We start from the raw sequence: 19,124 nt of genomic DNA, 5'->3' as shown, positions 1-19,124 counted from the left end.
TAATGGAGCTATGAAGTACCTTGGGGGATCTGAGACACTTGAGGGGGGATTAGGAAAGCCAGAAGGCAACAGCATTGACGTATTCCACAAGAATGTGGGGACAGGAACTAACCTGGAGAGGCAGGGAGTAAACACATTGCAGCAGGTACCTCTGGTCTAACAAAAGTGCTGCTGCTGATCCTGGCCACGCATCACCCTCCACAGAGAACATATACCTTTGCATCCTGTCAAAAAACAGCCCAAGCCTCTAGACTTGTGTCTAGATCTAGGCTGGGCCAGATCCCCTCCTTCTCATCGCCCCCAGAAAGAGCATATCCCTATCTTTACAAATCCTGTATTTTCATTTTGCTCATCTCTGAAATACCAGCAACACGTAAGCATCTCTGAAGCTTTGCACCGATGAAGGTGGAATTTCTAGAGATGCAGGGTGCCCGTGATGGATTCCCTGCGGCCGCCGCAGCAGGTGTTCCACATTTCCAGAAGCCAGGCCCTGCCTGCGGGCGCTCCCCGCGCCCGCAGCGCTGGATGGCGAGTGCCCGCGGACGAGTGCCGGCCCTGGCTGGGCGCCTCAGCTCCGGGGCTGCCGAGGGCTGCGACCACCCGCTGGAAGCCATGGGGGCACCAGGTAACTCCCCACGAACAGGCGGTGCCGGCGGCATCTTCTGGGTTTGGAAGGTAACGCGGGTTTCAAAACCCCTTGAAGAACGAGCCCTGCTCAGAGACAAAAATGTCCCTGAGGTTTTTGGGGGGCTTCTGCCCCCGCACGGGGCCCGGGGCTCTCCTGAAAAGAGCAGGCCGGCCCCGAGGGGCCCTCACCCACGGTCTTCCCTCGGGGTCTTCCATCATCCACAGTAAAGCCCTGGGGGAAAAGAAAGTGGGGAGAAAGCTATGAAAAGGTGGGAAAATGTCACCGTTTTGGCGGCGACAACCAAAACCCACCCGCACGGCCCGCAGGGCGTTTAGCGGCGGGGCTGAGCGTGCCCACTCGCTGTGGGAGCGGGAGGCTCCCCTGCACGGGGGTGTCCGGGCAGCCGAGCGGGCCGGGCAGGAGGCGATGGGCGCTGCCGGGCACGGCCGGGGGGCAGCGGGAGCCGAGGGGAGGCGGCGGCACAGAGCCGGCCGCGCCCGCCCCGTCGGGGCCCCGGTGCGGTGCCGCCTGCAGCAGAGCCAGCCCGGCGGCGCCGGGGGCTGCGGGGAACGGAGAGGTGGAAGTTCCCCGCCGGGATTGCCGTGGCCGTCGGAAAGAAGCAGAGCCGTTGTGTTGGGTTGGAGTTGTTTTTTGGTGGAGTAGAAGGCAGAGGGAGGAGAAGCATCAGCCTCCCAGGCCTTGCTCCCGCCTCGCCGGATACATCCCCGCGGCAGGCAGAGCCGGCCGGCGTCCCTGCCGCCACCGCCAGGCTTCTGCGCCGGCTGCAGACTCGATTTTGCACTGTCACTCTCCGGTATTATTTTTACTTCGTGCACACTAGGGCTTCCCCACGCCACAGCTCGGCCTGCGGGGGTGCGCAGCGGCCGCCCCGGTGCCCGCTCGGCCCGGCCCGCAGGGACCGAGGTGCCCCGCCGGCTCCCCCGCCGCCGGCCCGCCTGGGGATGCGAAGGCACCGCGGAGCTTCCTCTTTAGCAACCTCGCCGCTTGTTTTGCTGTGTGGAGTTGGTGGTTTTGTTGGTTTTTTGTTTTTTTTTTTCGTTTTTTTTTTTTCCCCGACGGGGAGAGGGAAGGGGGGTAGTCTGGGTGTAGGGAGGCGAGAGGGGGAGAAGAGTGGAAAACGTTGGCTCTGTCCATGGTCAAAGTAATTCAGCTATAATCCCCCTTTCTCTTCCTCTCCTGGAGCTCTATTCATATTCTAATCACAGCTTTTCCTTCCCTAAACCAGCCACTTTTATCAGAGCCCTAGCTTTGCACTTTTACTTCCACTTCCAGCACATACAACCGCATGCAGAATAAGCAACTTTTTCCAGCCTCCGTCCTGCCCCACTCTCCCCCCCGCACTCATCTAACTCGAAAAGGGACCCTCGCACCCTCGGACTAAAGTTGGGAGGCAACATCAGTACGCAAATGCACCCGTTTAGTTCTTCAATTCTCTTGGCAGTCGGAATCTCCCACCCCCCTACTTTCCGCCCGGTCCCATGGAAAACTCTCCGGGTCAGCCGCTCTCCGCTGCCAGACAAGCCGGTGGCGAGCGGCCCCCACCCCGCCTTGCCCTCTCTCCCCGAGGCCCGGGGAGACGCACGGAGTCCCTGCTGCAGGTCTGCAGTGCCAGCATCGCTTGCAGAGATACTGGCATCCTCACACCACACCACCCTTCCCTACCCACACACATCGCTGCTTTTTTTTTTTTTTCTTTTTTTTTCTTTTTTTTTTTCTTTTCTCCAATAAACTAAGCTTACAAGATATTTGGGGAGCTGTGCAGCTTCCAATGCCATGTGCCCGCGAAGGATCCCAACCCAGAGCCCACCGGGAGGAGGAGAAAGAGGAGGAGGGGAGCTCGGCCGCGCTGCACGCACACCCGGCAGCCCCAAAGAGCACAACCCCAAACATACTGCCCGTTTGAAGATCTAAGCCAATTTTGATCTCGGTCTGTAATGAGCCAAGGACCTTGGGTGGGGGTTGGGGGAGGGAAAGGAGGAGTGGAAAGACCGCTGGAACTTTAAATAAGAAAAACGTTTCTAATGCTCTAATAGAAGAGGGAAGTCGAAGTGTTGGGATTGCGTAGATCTAAGGCCCCCCTTTTTGGAGGAAAGCTTTTCTTATTCAAAACAGCATCACAATGGGCTTCACATTGAGCCTTGCCACATCCCCATCTGAGTAGCAGCCATTCATCAGGCTGGCTGGCCTATCAATGACATTTCTCCCATCAGGGCTTCTATAAAATGATGCTTTTTCCCATGAAACATCCGCAAACATTTTGACGGGTCTGGCTTTGCCCCGCTGGATTACGGAGTGTCCCTCTCCCGCTCTACACCCCCCCTCCCCAACTATCTGCCTCTGTCCTCTCTCCCCACCCCCTCGCCGCCACCCTGCTCCCTCTCCCCCGCACATCTCTGAGATAGGGGCTCTGCACACCCCGGGACCTTGGGGCTCCCGTCCCGTCCATGGGAAGAGCATGCATTGCGGGTTGCTGGAGGAACCCGATATGGACTCCACAGGTAAGTCCCCCCCGCAGGCAGCGGGCTCCTTTCGCCCATCAGGGAGGACTTTTCAACTTGACCGTGGCGGCGGGGGCAGCGCGGGCGGCAGCGGGGGGAGCCGCCCGCCGCACCGGCCTCGCAGGCAAATGAGCCCGGGCGTGTGATGGGGAGCGGGGTGCGGGGGCCGCGGAGGGGTAGCTCTCTCTCCCGGGCTGGAGGAGCCCTATGGTTCCACTTGCAGATGCGACGGAGCAGAGGGTGGTTTTTATTTTCTTTTTTTCTTTTTTTTTTTTTTTTTTTTTTGTTTTTTTTTTGTTCCCCTTCATCATAGGCTGCTGGCCAGCAAACTAATTGCCTCTCTGCTTCTAGTTTTAGGCGCTCACTTAGGTTAGAGCAGCAATGAGGCGAGAAAACTAGGGAAGATGGTTGGTGGGTTAGGGCAGACCCAGCACCGGGGTCATCCTGTCCCGCGGGCAAACTCGGGGCTGGGTCGATTCGGAGGGAAGGAAGTTTGGGGAAGGGCAGGGCTGTGTCTCTCTGCCCGCACCTCCAAAAGATGCCCTGGCCGGTCCTGTAACCGGGCGGGAGAACGGCGGCCGAAGTACCAGCAGCGGGCGCCGCCAGCGGGAGGAAGCCCGGGCGGGAGGGGACAGGGACGGCCGCAGAGGCGAGGCCGCCCGCCCGAGGGCCGCAGCCCGCGCTCCGCCATCCGACGGCCGCCTCTGCCGCCCGGCCCGGCCTGGGGGCGGCGGCGGGGGACACGGGGCAGGCTCCAGGCCTAGGTCTTCCCGCTGTCAGCCGGCAACCTCCCTGCTCTCCCGCTCCCTCCCGCCGCCCTGCCCGCGCTCCCGCGGATTCCACCCGCCGCAGCCCCCCGGGCTTCCGCGTGCCGGGGAGGGCGGGCGGCCGCCACAGTCACCTCTGAAAATTTCATTTATTTTATTAGCACAGGAGAACACCCCCTCCCTCTCCCCTCTCTCCCTGCCTGCCCGCCTAGGCATTCCCCAGGCGGACAGCTCGCAGGTTAGGTAGGGCTCAGCCCGGGGATGGCCCTCCCGCCGCCCGCTCCTGATCTATCCCGTCCCCTCCGGCAGCCGCTGCGCCGGCTGTGACCGCCGTGCCAGGCGGTGAGGTGGCCGCGGAGCTGAGCTGCCCCAGCCCCGCAGAGGGATCGGGTTCCCTCCGCGCCTCCCCGACGGCCTCGGCGGGCCGCGTTCCGCCGCTCCCTCGGGGCTTCGCCGATCCGTCCCGGCTCCTCCGGGGTTGCCGGCGCTGTGCCGGTGAAGCTGGTGCGGGTGGAGACGGGGCAAGGGGCGACAAGGAGAGATAGTCCCACTTCGGAACCGCTTCGCTCCGTGCCGCCACAAACTTCCGAAGGTCTTTCTCATTCCTAGTTCCCAAGGCGGCCGATGGGCGCTTTGTAAAACTTAAATATTGGTGAAAAACAAGGGGGGAAAGAGAGAACTGGAGGGGTGTTGCCCGACCCGTCTCGGCTGTTCCTGCAGCGGTCCCGGCGCGGGGCGCTCGATGCACCGGGTAGGCTCGGCCCCTCGCCGGCCACCGGCGACACCAGCCGGGTTTGGGCCACATTTACTGCCGGGTCCCCGGGACAAAACCTAGGCGCGCTGTTCCGGGGAGGAAGTGTTCGGCGGGGAAGGAATCGTTGAGTTCGGGTCAGAGCGTGTGCAGGAGCTAGGAGAGTGTTAGAGAAAGTTGTCCCGCTGTCCGGCGGCACTGCCGAGACGGGGTTAAGCGGACTGTCGGCAACATCTCGTTTCGAGAGGAACGGGTCTTTAGGGAAACAAAAAAACCCAAACGTAACAAAAAAAGCCCCGCATTTTCTGTCCCTCCTTTAAGAATTGTCCGTTTTCGGGCTTAGCCTCCCTACTATTCGTTTCCTAATTTCAGTAAGGTTGCAATAAGTGGCAGCATGATTGATTAAGATAATATTAATCAGAAAATACTTTAGTCTTGCTAAGCAGATGGCAAGAAAAGTGGAGCTTTGCAGTTGTCTCATTCAGACACCTTAACCTCCCTTTCACAGGACTTAATCCAATTAGCTTTTCTCCTGAGTTTCAGTTGTTATGCAAAGATCCTTTTGCATTGTGGAGAAATATGGCTTCATTGAAAAAAATCAGTCATGTTTTAATTCACCTTCAACAGATTTTCCCTAAACCACCGGGATTAAAAAAAATAAAAATCACCGCGATTCTAATTTTAAGGTAGGGGACAGGTTTCGTTCCTTCACCTTCCCCCAACAGTGCCGTGTGCTTCTATCGAATTTAGCTCCCATTCCTCTAACCTGTAGAGTGACCCGTGGGGGCTGTCACCAAGTCCAAAGGGCTTTCTGGCCGCCTGGGCTCCCCGAGAACCCCCAGCCCCAGGTGTCCGGCGGGACAGCGGCAGAGCGCCCGCAGCACCGCCCGACCCCGACGGCCCAGCCCAGGCACGGCTTGGCGAGGAGCTGCCCTCGGAGCTCTCCCGCTGCCCTCGGGAGAGAAGTCTGTGGCCGTGGAGTGGGGCAACCACACAGCAGAGCCCCACGCCCTTCTCGTGGGTTTGTTATATGTTTCATCGCATGGTTTTGCCGCCGTCTTTAACCCCGTCAGGCGGCCGCCCGCCCCGGGTGTAGTTTCTCAAGCTCGTAACTCCTCTGAGCCGGGCCAGGAGCCGTCGAGCCGCCGCCGGACTCCCCCGCCCCTTCGCTGTGGGGCACTAAGGGGTCATTCCGGGGGGTTGTATCCGGCTTTTGGGGCTTGCCCTGCGCTCGGCCCTGCCCTCACCTCGCAGCCCCGCCGGTACCCGACAGCTCCGTGCCCGCAAGCTGCCGGGGGACCGGGGACAGCGGCACCGCGCCCCGTCTGGCCCCGGCGGAGTCGGGGCTGGCGAGAGGGCGGTGGCGGGCTTGGTGCTCCGGGCCGGCGCCCGGGGCTGCCCGGAGGCGGCTGGGGCGGGCGGGGGAAGCTTTGCGGGCGACCCCGAGCGCTCACAGCGGCTTTCCCCAGCCGCAGCCCCGCCTAGTGACATCGGCTCGGCGAGCTCGCCCCGCTGCCCGGCCCCGCGCCGCCCCGCGGGAGCTGTCCCACGCAGGAGCTGTCCCACGCAGGAGCTGTCCCACGCAGGAGCTGTCCCACGCAGGACATGCCGCCCTCGGGGCGCCGTGGATCTCCCGGGGGGCTGATTTCCCGGGCTCCGTGCCCCGCGGCACCCCCGCGGAAGCCCCCGCCGCGCCGCGCAGGGAGCAGGAGCCCAAGGAAACAGAGGCGTGTTCTTGGAGCACAACTTTCCTGCACAGCTCAGTAAACAGCCCTCCTTATTCCAGTATTGGAGCCAGGCAAAGCCTCCGCTGGTTTTCAGGCGCTAGATGGATGAGATCCTTGGGACTTGAAGCTGAGATTTAGGAGCTGATCCAAAGCCCATTAAAATGAGCAGAAAGCCTTTCAGTGCTGTCAAGGACGTTGGGATTAGGCCCTTAAAGCAGTTTGTTTGAGCCACGAAAAGCTGCTTCCACTGCCTGGGTTGAAAACTTTGTGGCAGTGGCCAGATTTCAGTCTATCTTCTTATCAACATAGACAGGTGTTGCGGCAGTGGTGGGTGACCTTTGCTACGAGCTTGCCATTTGAAAATAATCTTAAGCATATTAAGCATTGATTGAAGAGAATTAATGTCTTTCATATCCTAGTTCAATTAATGAAATCACCAGTATTGTTACTAAATACTTGAATGCTAGTTGGGAATGGAGCTGTGACATTTCAGAATGTATGTATGATGCTAAAGTGTGTGATCCTAGGTTCTGATTTGTTTAATCCAAACAAATGGTTGATTTTGCTTCTGAAAACTGTTTGCTTTGCTTATTGCAACACAGTAAAGAGGAAACTTGGTATTGGCTTTCCCCCCTTACTTCCCTGGAGTACTTTTCATACTTTTTTATTCCAATAAGGAAAAAAAAAGTTCTTTATTGTTTTAGAATTTGTGTTTATAAAGGCTCTAACCTGCTGAGCAGTTAGGATGAGCCAATGATTCTTTTGAATCCTAAATTTGATATGATATAGAGATGCAGAAGAAATACCACTGGTCTTTTATGTAGTTGAACCCTCAGATTGTCCTATTTGATTTTGTATCTTATAAGATTTTGCAAATGACAGAAATTGAGCAGGGAAACAAAAAACAACAAAAAAAAGGTGTTTTCTTTCCTGTGAGCTGCAGAGTTTGTGCGGGCAATGTTTTCACGGCAGGGCCTGATTCCTGGCATCTCCCTGTGCCTTCAGCAGCGGCAGCAGAACAAGGATCTAAACCCAGGTCCTGTCACTGGATCAGGTCTTCATTCTTGAGGGGGGTTTATTAACCTTGTAAAATCTGTCAGGATTTTTTAGAGGTTTTGAAATGTGATGAAAATTACCTTGACCTAAGAAGTTCATCTTTTGAGTCTGACTCAAAGAAAAGAATGATTTTATGATTTATTTTTCTGCTAATGAATTAATTCTAAAATTTTTAGGGAGAGGCAATTGTGGTATTTTTTTCACTGCTCTGTAATACTCACATGCAGTAAAGATCTTCAAAAAGATGGAAAGAAAAAAGAACTAAAACAGAGTTTTGCATAAGAATAGGTATAGAACTGTAAGAAACTTCCATTTATTTAAGTTGCAGTTTATGGCTTACAGTCCTTATGATTTTGAGTGTAACACTCATTACAAAAGGGACTCTTGATTCTGACAGATAAAACTTTTGGGTGTGGATTGTAAAGAAAGCTGTAGCCTCAGCTGGTCTATTTCAGGTGCACATTTACTATAGTGAGCATATATTGAGCAAAAGACCTTCTCACATGTAGAAGTGACCATTTTGGGCTAAGATACTTGTGATGCTGCTACAGCTGTCCCACAGAAAGTCATCAGAAGAGTATCCTGCTTCCATCAGGCTTGTTGGCTTGATTGCCTTTAGAAAATATGGCTGATTTTCAGCTGGCAATGCAGTAAGTGTGCAGGCGAGGAACAAGGTTAGCGTAGCTGTAAAATTTGCAGTGTCTCTGAATGTAAACACCTTTGCATATTAGTAGCTTATTTTTCAGCTGGTTTGAAAGTTAGAACAGTCATAAAGAGGCACATCCTCTGGAATACTATTTCCAAACATAGGATTTTGGTGTAGCAAACTAAAGATCAAACCGTGGGATCACTGAAATCTGCGCGGTGATGAAATCATAGTACCTCTTCAGATCAAAACTTTTGAAGAGGTGGCCTTAAATACAGCTGGGGCTTGATGGTTCATAACAATACCTTGAGAGCAGTGACGGGCTGTCATGTAACTAACACAAATATAAGGTCAGTCCTTTAGGGATACTTGCTGTTATACTGGAGTCCAAATAACTAGCTCAAAATTCTGAATGCTGAGGCGTGTGAAGTTCCTGTTTGCAGGAACAGGAACAGGCGTGTCTGTTTGTGAATTTCTTGTCTGTTTCCCTACAACTGTGCTGGATTTTCTGTTTGTTTCTTTGTGTGTGAAAATTAATACCCGGTACCATCCCACCCTGCTGGAGCCCAGCGTCCCAGCAGCTGAGGGGATTTGGTTGCTGACATACTGGTGAGGAAGATGGATAGCGTAAAGGATATTTGATGGTTGAGCGATCCTATAGATAGCAAGTGTATGAAGGAAGAGTACGTGGTGATAATTATGCTAGTGGAGGCCTGTGTGGGTTCTTTTAGGGTATCTGGACCACTTGCACATTTACACACATCTTTAGGGTCCTGTAGAATTGTATATATGTGCCAGGGACTTTCTGGGAACTTTTAAACTAATACAATTTGCTGTTAGAGGTGGGTGCTGATCCTGCAGTGGCTCCACAAGGGAAACACCTGTTGAAGTCCATGTGTGTGCCTGAGAGAGGGCAGATGCCCAGGGTTAACATGTAATGATCCTTCCCCACAGCTGGGACTGTGTAATAACTTAATTGTAGCTATTTTACATGCATAACTAGCAGTACTGGCCTGTCTTCACTTACATTTTTTTTTCTCTCAGGAGATTTGCAGCAAGAGTAGTTTACTAGCTATGAAATATTAGCCAGTGTTAGAAATGGCGCGTTAAGTCGGCATCAGAGTCTGTCTTGCTTGCTGCAAGAGCTGTCTGCATATAAACACATGTTGGATTAAATGCTTTTGACCATTCTTCCCTTTATGATAAATTTGAAATCAGGAAAAAGTGGAGTGGGTTAAACAGAGCCTCGGGTCTCACTGCACCCAGTAAGAGAAAGCTCATTTGTAGCTTAATTTGCCTCAAGTCTGAAATGTGAAATGCAGGGCTCAGCGCTGTCTTGTTTCCTTCACTTCAGCTACAGTTAAGCACTTTGGTTTCTTTTATTGGTAATTGAACTTAATTTCTCTGAGGTGGAAGTTGTTACAGGAACCAAGGGGTTGATTCACAGCTGTGAATGATGTGTTCACAATTAATTAGCAGCTTATGCTGAGCATTTTCTGCAGGATACCAAATATTATCATAAGAGCAAACAATATATTTCAGATAGCCTGAATATTCTCTGAATGACTGATTCCCTGAAACTTACAGCCCTGGGAATTAGAGGCATTCATTTCAGAGTAGTAGGCTGGGGAAAAATGCAGGGATTTCATCTGTTCTCTGGACTGGCTGCAGTCACAGTGTGATGCTGTGATCATCACTCTGACAGACTTCGTGCTGGAGCTTTGGGCACTCATGAACCCCATGGCAGGGACTGAAACAATTAAAACCACAAATTCCTCTTCTCTAGGGGCTTTCATTTCCTTGCTGAGATTGTATCTAGAAAAAACCTGATATTTGCCTGGAAGAAAGGACTCCAAGTTTCAAGTGCTAGAAATTACTGCTTTTTTTTTTTTTTTTTTTTTTTTTTTTTTAATTTAAGAATACTGTTGCTAGAAGTAGAAATACATGTTGTCTTTCACCTTCTCTTTCCTCTCTTTGTAAACTTCCACTCCTTAGAATTATACCATCAGACTCCTGTTTTTTCAGCTGGTGTGGCTACTTGGGGCAAGACTTACAGATATTCATACTAAGGCAGGTAAAAATCATTAAATGAAAAATATCTTCTACACAAATATAAGTTTGCAAATGAGATCTACAGGTCAACAAAGGAAAAAAAAAATATAGCTTTCTGTCTTTCTGTTCTTGTATAGGTCTGTATGTTCAGATCTAGCTTGTGCTATACTTGTAAAACAATAAAATACCGGAAATGCAGCGATAAAGGAAATTTAAAAGTAGTGAAAAAAGCAAAAAGTAGAGGTACCACTAAATGCAATGTTAGAAGGCCTAACATGCTTTTTTTTTTTTTTCTTTTTTTTCTGTCTTCTAGAACCCTTTTAACTGCTAAACTCTTTCAGGAGTGTTTGAACTACCGCAGCTGAGATAGGGAAATATGAAGGGAGAGCCCAGTTCATTAGTGGGGTCTCATGGGTCGTACGGTACTGGGTGGAATCACCTGTGTTTCAGAGCCAGCTACCCCATGGTGACAGCAATGCACACCTGATTCAAAAGACCCCACAGAACATCCTTTTTACAACTAAGGACACTTCAGCACACTATGACAAAGGTGCAGTCTACTGCAAAAGACCAACAGCTATGTCAGAGGCCAAGCAGGAAAGGCTGTGTATTCTCCTAATATTCTAGGATCTTGCTGAAACAGACCATTTGTTGAATGAAATTCATGGATGGTTGTAGAAAGTAGAAAAAACCCTACCTTTTAAAGGGGAAAAATATCCTCAACAACCTAACTTGTGTGGCTCCCACCCTCATCTGACATTCAGTTTAAGCATGAGCATGTGGCAGGATGTCCTGATTAAGCAAATGAGTACTTAATGCCATTAGCTTCTAGGTACCCTACTCCTGGGTGTTGCCATTTCTGATGCGCAGAGGAAAATAAAATCCTTCCAGCTCTTTTACTCCTTAAAAAACTTAAGCAAATGGGGAAACAGAAGTTTCTGGCTAGTCCTTAAGGCCTGATAGACACCATTAAAAAAAATATGGAGCAGGGCAATATAAAAGTGGAGTCCTGGTCCCAGATGCTGTGTCTCAGGGCACGGCAGACCTGCGCTGTTCTGTGATGAGAGGTGCCCACTCCTGCAGTGGGTGTTCTTGGGGCCACAGGCTCATGTGGTGGTGGAGGGACTCACCCACCCCTCAGCACAGCCTTCCAGCTCCAGCTCTTCTGTCTGCCAGACCAGGCTAAGCAGCAGGACAGAGATTTGCTGGCTAGCAAGCTTGGCACCCCAGGGCCACCAGGAAAGGAGCTGTGCCCAGTGCTGCGTGTGAGACAGAGGTCTCACTGGGGACAATGTGATGAAAGAGCCAGAGCAGGAATTCTCAGCAGGACAGGTCTGAAATGTGCACCTTGTGTAAGTAAAAGGCTGCTAAGGCTGCTTCTTTTGGGCCTCCTGGGGTTAAGGGTAGAATGAAGTATGTTTTTGTTATCGTGGGAAATTTGGCCTTATGAGAGGCATAGTGCAAATGGCACATTTGCTAAATGGTGTGTTGTGTCTGCACACCAGCCTCTATCACAGCTTGGTCTCCTGGGTGTTCACTGTGTGACACCAAAATGCCTTAACTCAGAGGAGGTGTGCTGAAGAGACTTCCAAGGTCCATGGCAGAACAAGGCAGCTGCCAGGTGAGATTCACTCCGTGCCCTGTGCAGGCTGGAAGCAGGGACTGTTCCCCACTCTGCTGTCTACTGTGCCTATGCTTCCTTTTTCCCAAGCAGTGGCAGTAGCACATCCCGCTGGTTGGACTGCCTGGCCAGTGCAGATTTTCCAGAGCTGGAACTCACATTCCTATCCTAAATATAGAGTCTCGGGGACAATACTGGTGTGGGGGCCCCTCTAAAGCAAACATTTTTTGAAAATGAGTTGTGGTAGGGGCAGCAAATGGCCTCCATTGTAATGAGGTGGGGAGAAGTGGGGAGGACTGCATTTACAGAGCAGTTTAATCACATGGATGGAGCAGCGTGTTCACCTCTCCTCCTTGCTGGGTCATTTCCACTTTGAGCTCTGCAAACAGACCATCTATTGAGTAGTTAGTATTCAGTGCTGAATATTCAATACTAGACTCTTGTTTTGGTGAGTCTTGGGCAAAAAAAGGAGGAAAGAAGACTTCTCTTTTTTCTCATGTTCCCTCCCTGGGTTTGCTTTGCATATTGTTCAGAGGAGACTGGAGTCTTCTCAGAAGAGCCAGGCTCCTAGTTTTAGAAGCACTGGTCTACTTTCATAGTACTTTGTAAAGAAAGGAAAGACAGTTTGGAAGGGATTAAATTCATACAAGGTTTACAAATCTGTAAGGCTAAGCACATCGGGACTTAGCAAAGTCTTTTTGTCAACCATATTTAGACTGTGAAGCTAAAAATGCATGAAATGCTAGTTCTGTATACACAAATTAGTTCTGAGGGGTACCAATCTTTGTGGGGGGATGTTCTGATGATGTGTTAATGTCCTCTCTGCTAGTTTTGGTAGGCAGATGCTCTCTGTGTTCATTCTGAGAGCAACAGCATTTGTTTGTTTCTGTCTGGTGTGCTGTATTTACCCACCAAATGGTTGTGAATGTTGTGATGACAGCATCCCTTGACAGTAGTGAGCAACAGATAGATTTGGAGTAGATACCTATAAAGGGAGGAAAAGGGGTCACCATTTGAGTCAATGTAGCCCCTCTATATTTTAGTTCACACTCTTTTTCATTCAAGTGATTGTCTCTTTCCTACTGCTATGATTATAGCCTAACACCAGAGTCATGTATTCTGTGCACATTTGTGTCTGTCTTCTCATGTTCTTTCAGTCTGCTCAACTGGAGGCTGTTTCTAATGAGAAATATTTACTGTGGCCTCATTCCTTTAGGAGCTGACCTCATTTCTACTGATTAAAAAAAATATAGAAAGTCTCTATTTTTTCTCCTATCCTTTATTTCTGACCATGCCTTTTCTTTCTCATTCCTTCTTTTGTTTTCTTTCTCATCTCCTTTCCAACAACCAGCCTTGTCCCTCCTCTCTCTCTCCCCTGAGCCCCACAACCAGTGTTTTGCGTATCCCCCACCCATATCTCACATCTCTTCATTTTGTCATCTTTGTGGGGCTGTCTTACTGATGCACTACCATCTCTGTGCCAAATTGGCCTGTCTGCTGGATTCATCAGCTCCTGAGGCAGAGGGAAGCATTTCATGGGTACTTGATGCAAATTCTGTTTCTTGAGCCACAGTTCTCCTGCTCAGCCAAATGATTCCAGCCCTGTGTAATAATGAAGCAAAGCTGAATTAAGGATTAGAGAACTCCACATCTTCTCATGCACATGGTGAGCTGAGAGACCATGGCTGCAGCTGGGAATGTCTAACCCAGAAGCTAGGGAGCAGAGACTGTGGCAGGGTGTAAGAGAGGGGAGAGGTACCTAGAATTTAAGGTCCTATGAGCTTGTGTGTCTCATGTTAATTCTATAGCATAAGAAGTTAATGGAATCTGGGGCAAAAAGGACATCAATAGCCTCAGAGCTTTATTCAGGGGAAGAATAGGTCTGGCAGCGATCAAGAGACATGTGCATTTCCTTGGAAGGAAGTGTTGCAGTTAAACTGGAGACAATTTAGGCCTTTCCACTGAGTCATGCAGAAGACCCTAAAGGACTGAGAAGCCCTAACATATCCCACTGGGGAAGTATGAGGGCACGTTCTGCTGCCTGCAGGGCTGGTGCTTGGAAGGCATATGATGTGTGTGGTGATCCTACTGATGAAAAGATTGGCTGCATGTTGCACAGCCATGTAAGTTAAAGTTCAGCACTGAATTGGTCAGTTACTGGCGTCACTAAGGGAATGTGAGGAAATGTCACCACACTGAAATCGGACCAAGGGAGGTTTGCTTTGCTGCTAAATGAGAAGTAGCCTTGATGAAGCAAAAACCAAGCAGCCACTACTGGTCTGGTTAAACTTACTTTTCAAAACAAAACATTAAATAGTATCTGTGTGTTACTGGGAGAGGGAAAGGGCTACTTCTAATTAACATGCATATTGAGTTGGAAATGCAATAGCAATAAGCTATGTGATTCCAGAGAAGGGAGCAGATAGGAGTTCATTGTTTGAGCCAGGGTAGAGACTGCCCTAAACACCGGAATCATTATGCAGAAATGTCTTGTACTGTAGGGCTTCTGGGGGTTTTCTCTGCGTTTGGGATGCACCTTCTTAACAAGGAATATTGTTGACAGAATACTTAAATTAAAGAATCACATTCAGATGAACTTCTGCACAGTGCACAGTGTAAGAAGAATAGCACATCTCATGAATTCCAGCTTTTCTGCACAAATGTTCTGGAGGAGTTAAAAATTATTGACTGTGGTGCTTTTTGTTAGTAGTTTAAGTATGGCATGTCAATTTTTAATATACTTTATCAAATAGTTTAGCAGAAAATCAATACTAGGACTGAAGATCTGGCTAAATAAAACAGAAGCACTCTCTCACACTCAAGTGAGGTATTCTTTGCATTCTTATGATATCATGGTGAATCTTCACAATGCTTTTCCAGAATCATGAGTCAAAGAAAAAGAACAAAAACATTCCTGCCATCATCTACAAAGTGCCCTGGACCAATGTCCATTAACCCTGAAATAGATCCAATAGAATTGTACGCCAAGAAATGAGAACAAAAGAAAGGACTGCAACAAGAGTGTCTGACATTTTCCCCTGTTGGAAATGAAGTAAAAAGTTAGATTAGCAAACAAAACACTGAGGTATCTGGCAGCTTGTCAGGGTAGCAGCTCTGCCATCTGCACCAAGGCCATGTGTCACTGTCATCCCTGAGGAGCAGGTGTCTTGGAAGAACGGAAGATGGCTGTGCAGGACCAAGGAGGACACTGGCATGATTTCCTGTGGAGCTTGAAGATGTTCCTGACAGCTCACACGCAGTTACTGAAGGGTGTGTGCCCTGCCAGCCGATGGCAATGAATGAGGCAGCAAGGAGCAGAACCAGGCTCTGTGTGGCAGGTCCTCCTCGATGGCTAGAGAGGAGCTGGTTTGTGAACTAGGAGTGTCTGTGTGCTGAAACAGTCACAGGGAACAGCAGCTGGACAGTGACCCTTGTATGGTCTCACAAACCTTTCGTTTGACAGTGGAGAGAGGAACATTTTGATTACATCACCTATGAAAACATAAATCTTAGGAAATTACTGTGTGATTGGCTGTCCCAAGTAGCTTGTTCTACTTGATTTTAGTTGATTTTGGTAAGTTCAGTGCCCTCAATGGGAGCCAGTGGCTGCCAAGCCCTGTCATGCCACAGACATAGTTGTTCATAACAATGTGCAGAGACTAAGCAAGATCTTGTTTATATCTTGCTTTTGCAGTAGGCTGAGACTTTTTAGATAAAGTGAATTTTGATTGCTTTCTTTCAAGCAGTGTGGTTTTCTAAAGGCTTGAAAAGCGCTGCTGTAACCAACCTGCACAGCACTGCAGCAGCATTGCACTTCTCAGGTGGCAGATGTGCCTCTAACCAGCAGTGCTGTGCTGCAAGGTGTGAGAGAGCTACAGAACATGAATCCTGATTCTACTCAGACCAGATGTTGTATACAGCAGGTACTAGAATAGGTGTTAAGTAGTTTGAGGGTCACACGTTAGGTTTATCTCCTAATAATTACTCCTGAGAGAAAGGGATCATCTCTTTTGCCTTCAAGGGACTGTTTTAAACTAGTGATTTGTCTTACAAGCTGATATGACCAATTGCTCCAAGACATTGAAGTGTTACAAGATAAAGTCTTTACTTGCATTTGTCAAAATATTACATGCACTGGTGCATTTTTCCTTGCTTACATTCAGATAGCATTTAGAAATAAGATTTGCAGGACACTAAGGGATGGTTGAAGCAGGCAGGCTGCTCAGATATTATGAATTTTACAGCTGTAGAGGTTAGAAGTTCTTTATCCACAGCAGTGGTGCAACATGGAAAGCACAAACAGAGTTTTTGGGGTGCTGGCATGTCTCAAGCCATGTTCAGCAAAATCAGCTCTGCAGAGAAAAGCTCAATGGACCTTGCAAACCTCAGCACCTACTCTGAAACAGACAACAGAAGAAGCTGTCAGGGCAGTGATGGTTTCCTTAATAAGAAAATATACAGAATATATCCTGTTGATACAGAATATATCAACTCTCCTGTTGGTACCATGGGCTATCAAAAGGGAAATGGGAGGTTCCATGAACTTCAGTTATGCCCTTGAGCTTTTGAGTTACTGTGTTCACCAGCTAAATCTGCTGTTAGCAATCACTTTCTCATGTGGTTACAGATCAGATGAACAGCTAGACAGTGTTGCTGGCCAGCTTGGTACTGAGACACTTGGCAAAGAGATGCTGCAGGAAGAGATGAGTAACTCTTCCCTCTGAGAACACCAAACAAATAACTCAGAGGGGTGCTAAGACTCCGTATGCATGAGAGGAGTTCTTCCTCTGTCACTGAAACTGAATTAAAATTAAGTCTGTCCTCACTGCTAAATATTTTTCAAGCAGGTCCTCTTATAAATCCACTAAAATTTGTAGTTCCTTTAAATTTGCATTATCTTCTTTTAGATACCTTGGCTCACAGTTACTTACAACTTTTTTTCTATATCTCTAGGACATGGGGATTTTAATCTCATATACTTTCAAAAAACTAGTGATTCCCAATGATGCCAGTGCTGTGACCCCATCCAGATCAGACAGATCAGAGGATATGGCATAACTGTGGAAAATGAGCACTGTATATACTGCTGTAGGGAATGAGATGAGCAAAATGAAGCTCAGATTAGGTGACCACAGAGCTTTATTCTGCCCATTAAACCTCCTAATCACCCTTCAGGACACACAGTGCCCACAGGGGTGTAGCCAGAACTGGGTATACTCAGTTCCAAGCTGTGTGGCACAGACCCCCAGCACCTGTGGCCACAGTGGCTCACAAAGGCCAGAAGAGGCTGTGATTACAGGTGGTGCTGTTTCTGCAGCTGCTCCTGACCCTCCTGGCAGGACAGCAGGAGCAGAAGCCACTGTGGCTGTGATCACACCTATCTCCTTTTCTCTGCAGAGAAGAGCCCAAGTGGCTCTTGCCCTGCTCTTGCTATGGCATTGCTCATGTGGGAGCAATGAGTGCTTTGGGCTGCAAATATACTTAGCTAATAACTATTACACAAACAGGGAAAATGTACTGGCAGTACACAGGCTCCTCTGTTGCATCACCTCAACTCAGGCTCTGGAGAGAGAAGCCTTTCAAGGATGTATTCCAGAAGCAAGCCTTTACTTCTGAAGGAGATAACAAGCCAAAATATTTTGTCAAAGATAAATTTCAAGAAAGTTTCTTCTTCTTATTTCTGATAGTTCATGAAAGTTCCTGGCCCTGAGCAGCTCTTGTATGCTTCTGTCTCAGAGCTCCCAGGCCTGCCTCCCCAGCTCAATCTTTGAAACACCATACAAGTGAAAATATACTGTTTGTTGAAAAGAAGTGGCTGGGTAGGGAGAGGGTGAAACTACACAGGCTTCTGCTCTGCCCACTTTTGAAAACAAGTTCAGTTTAAACATCTATTGGTAAAAGTGTGGTGGGCACATGGAATGGAAGTGAAGTACTCTGGTATTTGAGTCTCAGTGGATGTGTCAGCTTCAGAAAGATTGGGATCAAAAAGAGAAGAGCCAAAATTAGGGGAAGAAATAGCTCTGTAGTTATTTTAAATTCATCTTTCAGCATTTAATTTTGAATGATTTCTAATTTTTTTGTTGGTGTAATAGTAAGTTACTCTGTCAAAAATTTACACTGGGAAAATTATTGTAATTTGAATAATGATCTCCTTTCCTTTACGTAGGAATGTCACAGCAGACACAGTGTATTTGTATTTAGTGGTATGCAGAATTATATAACAAAAATTTTAAGGCTGAGGAACACAGTTGTGTGTTTCACAACAGTTCACTCTCGACCTATGTGAAATTAAGTAGTTGCTGTGATAATGGAAGATGGATCTTCAAAATGCCATTAAAAACATTATTTTCTTTCTTTGCTAGTAAGATTATGATACTTTTCATACTGTGTCACAGTTATGAGTAAGTGACTATACTACATTTTACTACTAGCTATTCCTAATATGGTTTTCTGCTTTTCCACTAGTGCTGATCCTTGTTTCAGTACAATTGAGGGTACGGTGTGCTGGGACTCCTGATGGGAAGGAGTCCTACAGGGGGAGAGGAAATGCCTTAAGGCTTGATGCACTAAAAATACAGTGAGTAAAAATACAGCCTGTATTGGGATGTAGTTTCTTTTGTTCTCACAAGCACTTCCCATTGGAAATTTGGGGTTTCTCATATTGTGTTAAATCCTGCTGTGGAAATGCTGTGAAATCCTGCCTGTGAAAACTGTGAAAACTAAGGTCCAAGTACAATAATTAAGCTTTAGTCACAAAAAAAATTCCATCCCATATGACTCAATGCATATTTGGAACAGTGGTGTGATGTGGTTGGTGCCAGCCTTGGGATGGAACCACAGCCTGGAGACACCAGGGGTTCCCCATGGGCCTTTTCTTGCAGCTCTGCCTGGGACAGGCACACCCACGAGTCATGAGGACAAGCACATTCAACATGTAGAGGGCTCTACCCAGCAGGTTCCTTAGGCCTGGAGCAAGATCTAATGCTATTAACTCTGAAAGAGCTTCTAAAAGTAAAACTGTATTTTGACTTTTGATTTTGTTCATTCTTTCTCCTTTTGTTTTATTTTGGGCAGGTGTTACTGTGCCTGGGATCTGTGGGCTGACGGGAATATTTAAAATTTTATCAAAACTGTAGTTGTGTTTTCTTTTAATACCCGAAAACACTGTTATTAATACTGTGAGTTTAAAGCCTTGTAAAAATGGGGTTTTTTTAATACAAACAGTAGAAAAATAGCTACATATTAAATGAAGTTACATATTAGAACATGTATTTATTTATACTTGCATAATTTAGTTTATGAGATAATACAGGTTCTAAATAGTTATTTAGTTTTGTCCCATTTTGTCATCTGCCAA

The 19,124-nt window shown here is 48.4% G+C and overlaps 1 protein-coding gene across 5 annotated transcripts in view; it reads left to right on the top strand.

The window, feature by feature from the left end:
- The first annotated feature begins 2,393 nt into the window (after window positions 1-2,393).
- Window positions 2,394-19,124, top strand: part of RFX4 (regulatory factor X4) — an 85,841-nt gene continuing 69,110 nt past the window's right edge. Inside the window, exon 1 of one of the 5 annotated variants that reach the window (XM_072923458.1) lies at window positions 2,394-2,576. Coding sequence is in view for 2 of the 5 variants with exons in the window: in XM_030263143.4 (XP_030119003.4) it covers window positions 3,105-3,147 (43 nt within the window). In the remaining 3 variants the exon portion in view is untranslated. Of the gene's footprint in view, window positions 2,577-2,678; window positions 3,148-6,443; window positions 6,720-19,124 lie in introns of those variants that run through there. The other 4 variants (XM_030263144.4, XM_030263143.4, XM_012569179.5 and 1 more) reach the window with 4 other exon arrangements.

Source organism: Taeniopygia guttata, chromosome 1A (genome assembly GCF_048771995.1).
Source record: "Taeniopygia guttata chromosome 1A, bTaeGut7.mat, whole genome shotgun sequence".
NCBI classification, from domain to species: Eukaryota; Metazoa; Chordata; class Aves; order Passeriformes; family Estrildidae; genus Taeniopygia; species Taeniopygia guttata.
Note: the sequence above shows the minus strand (reverse complement) of the source record. Positions and strands in the feature narration are given on the sequence as shown.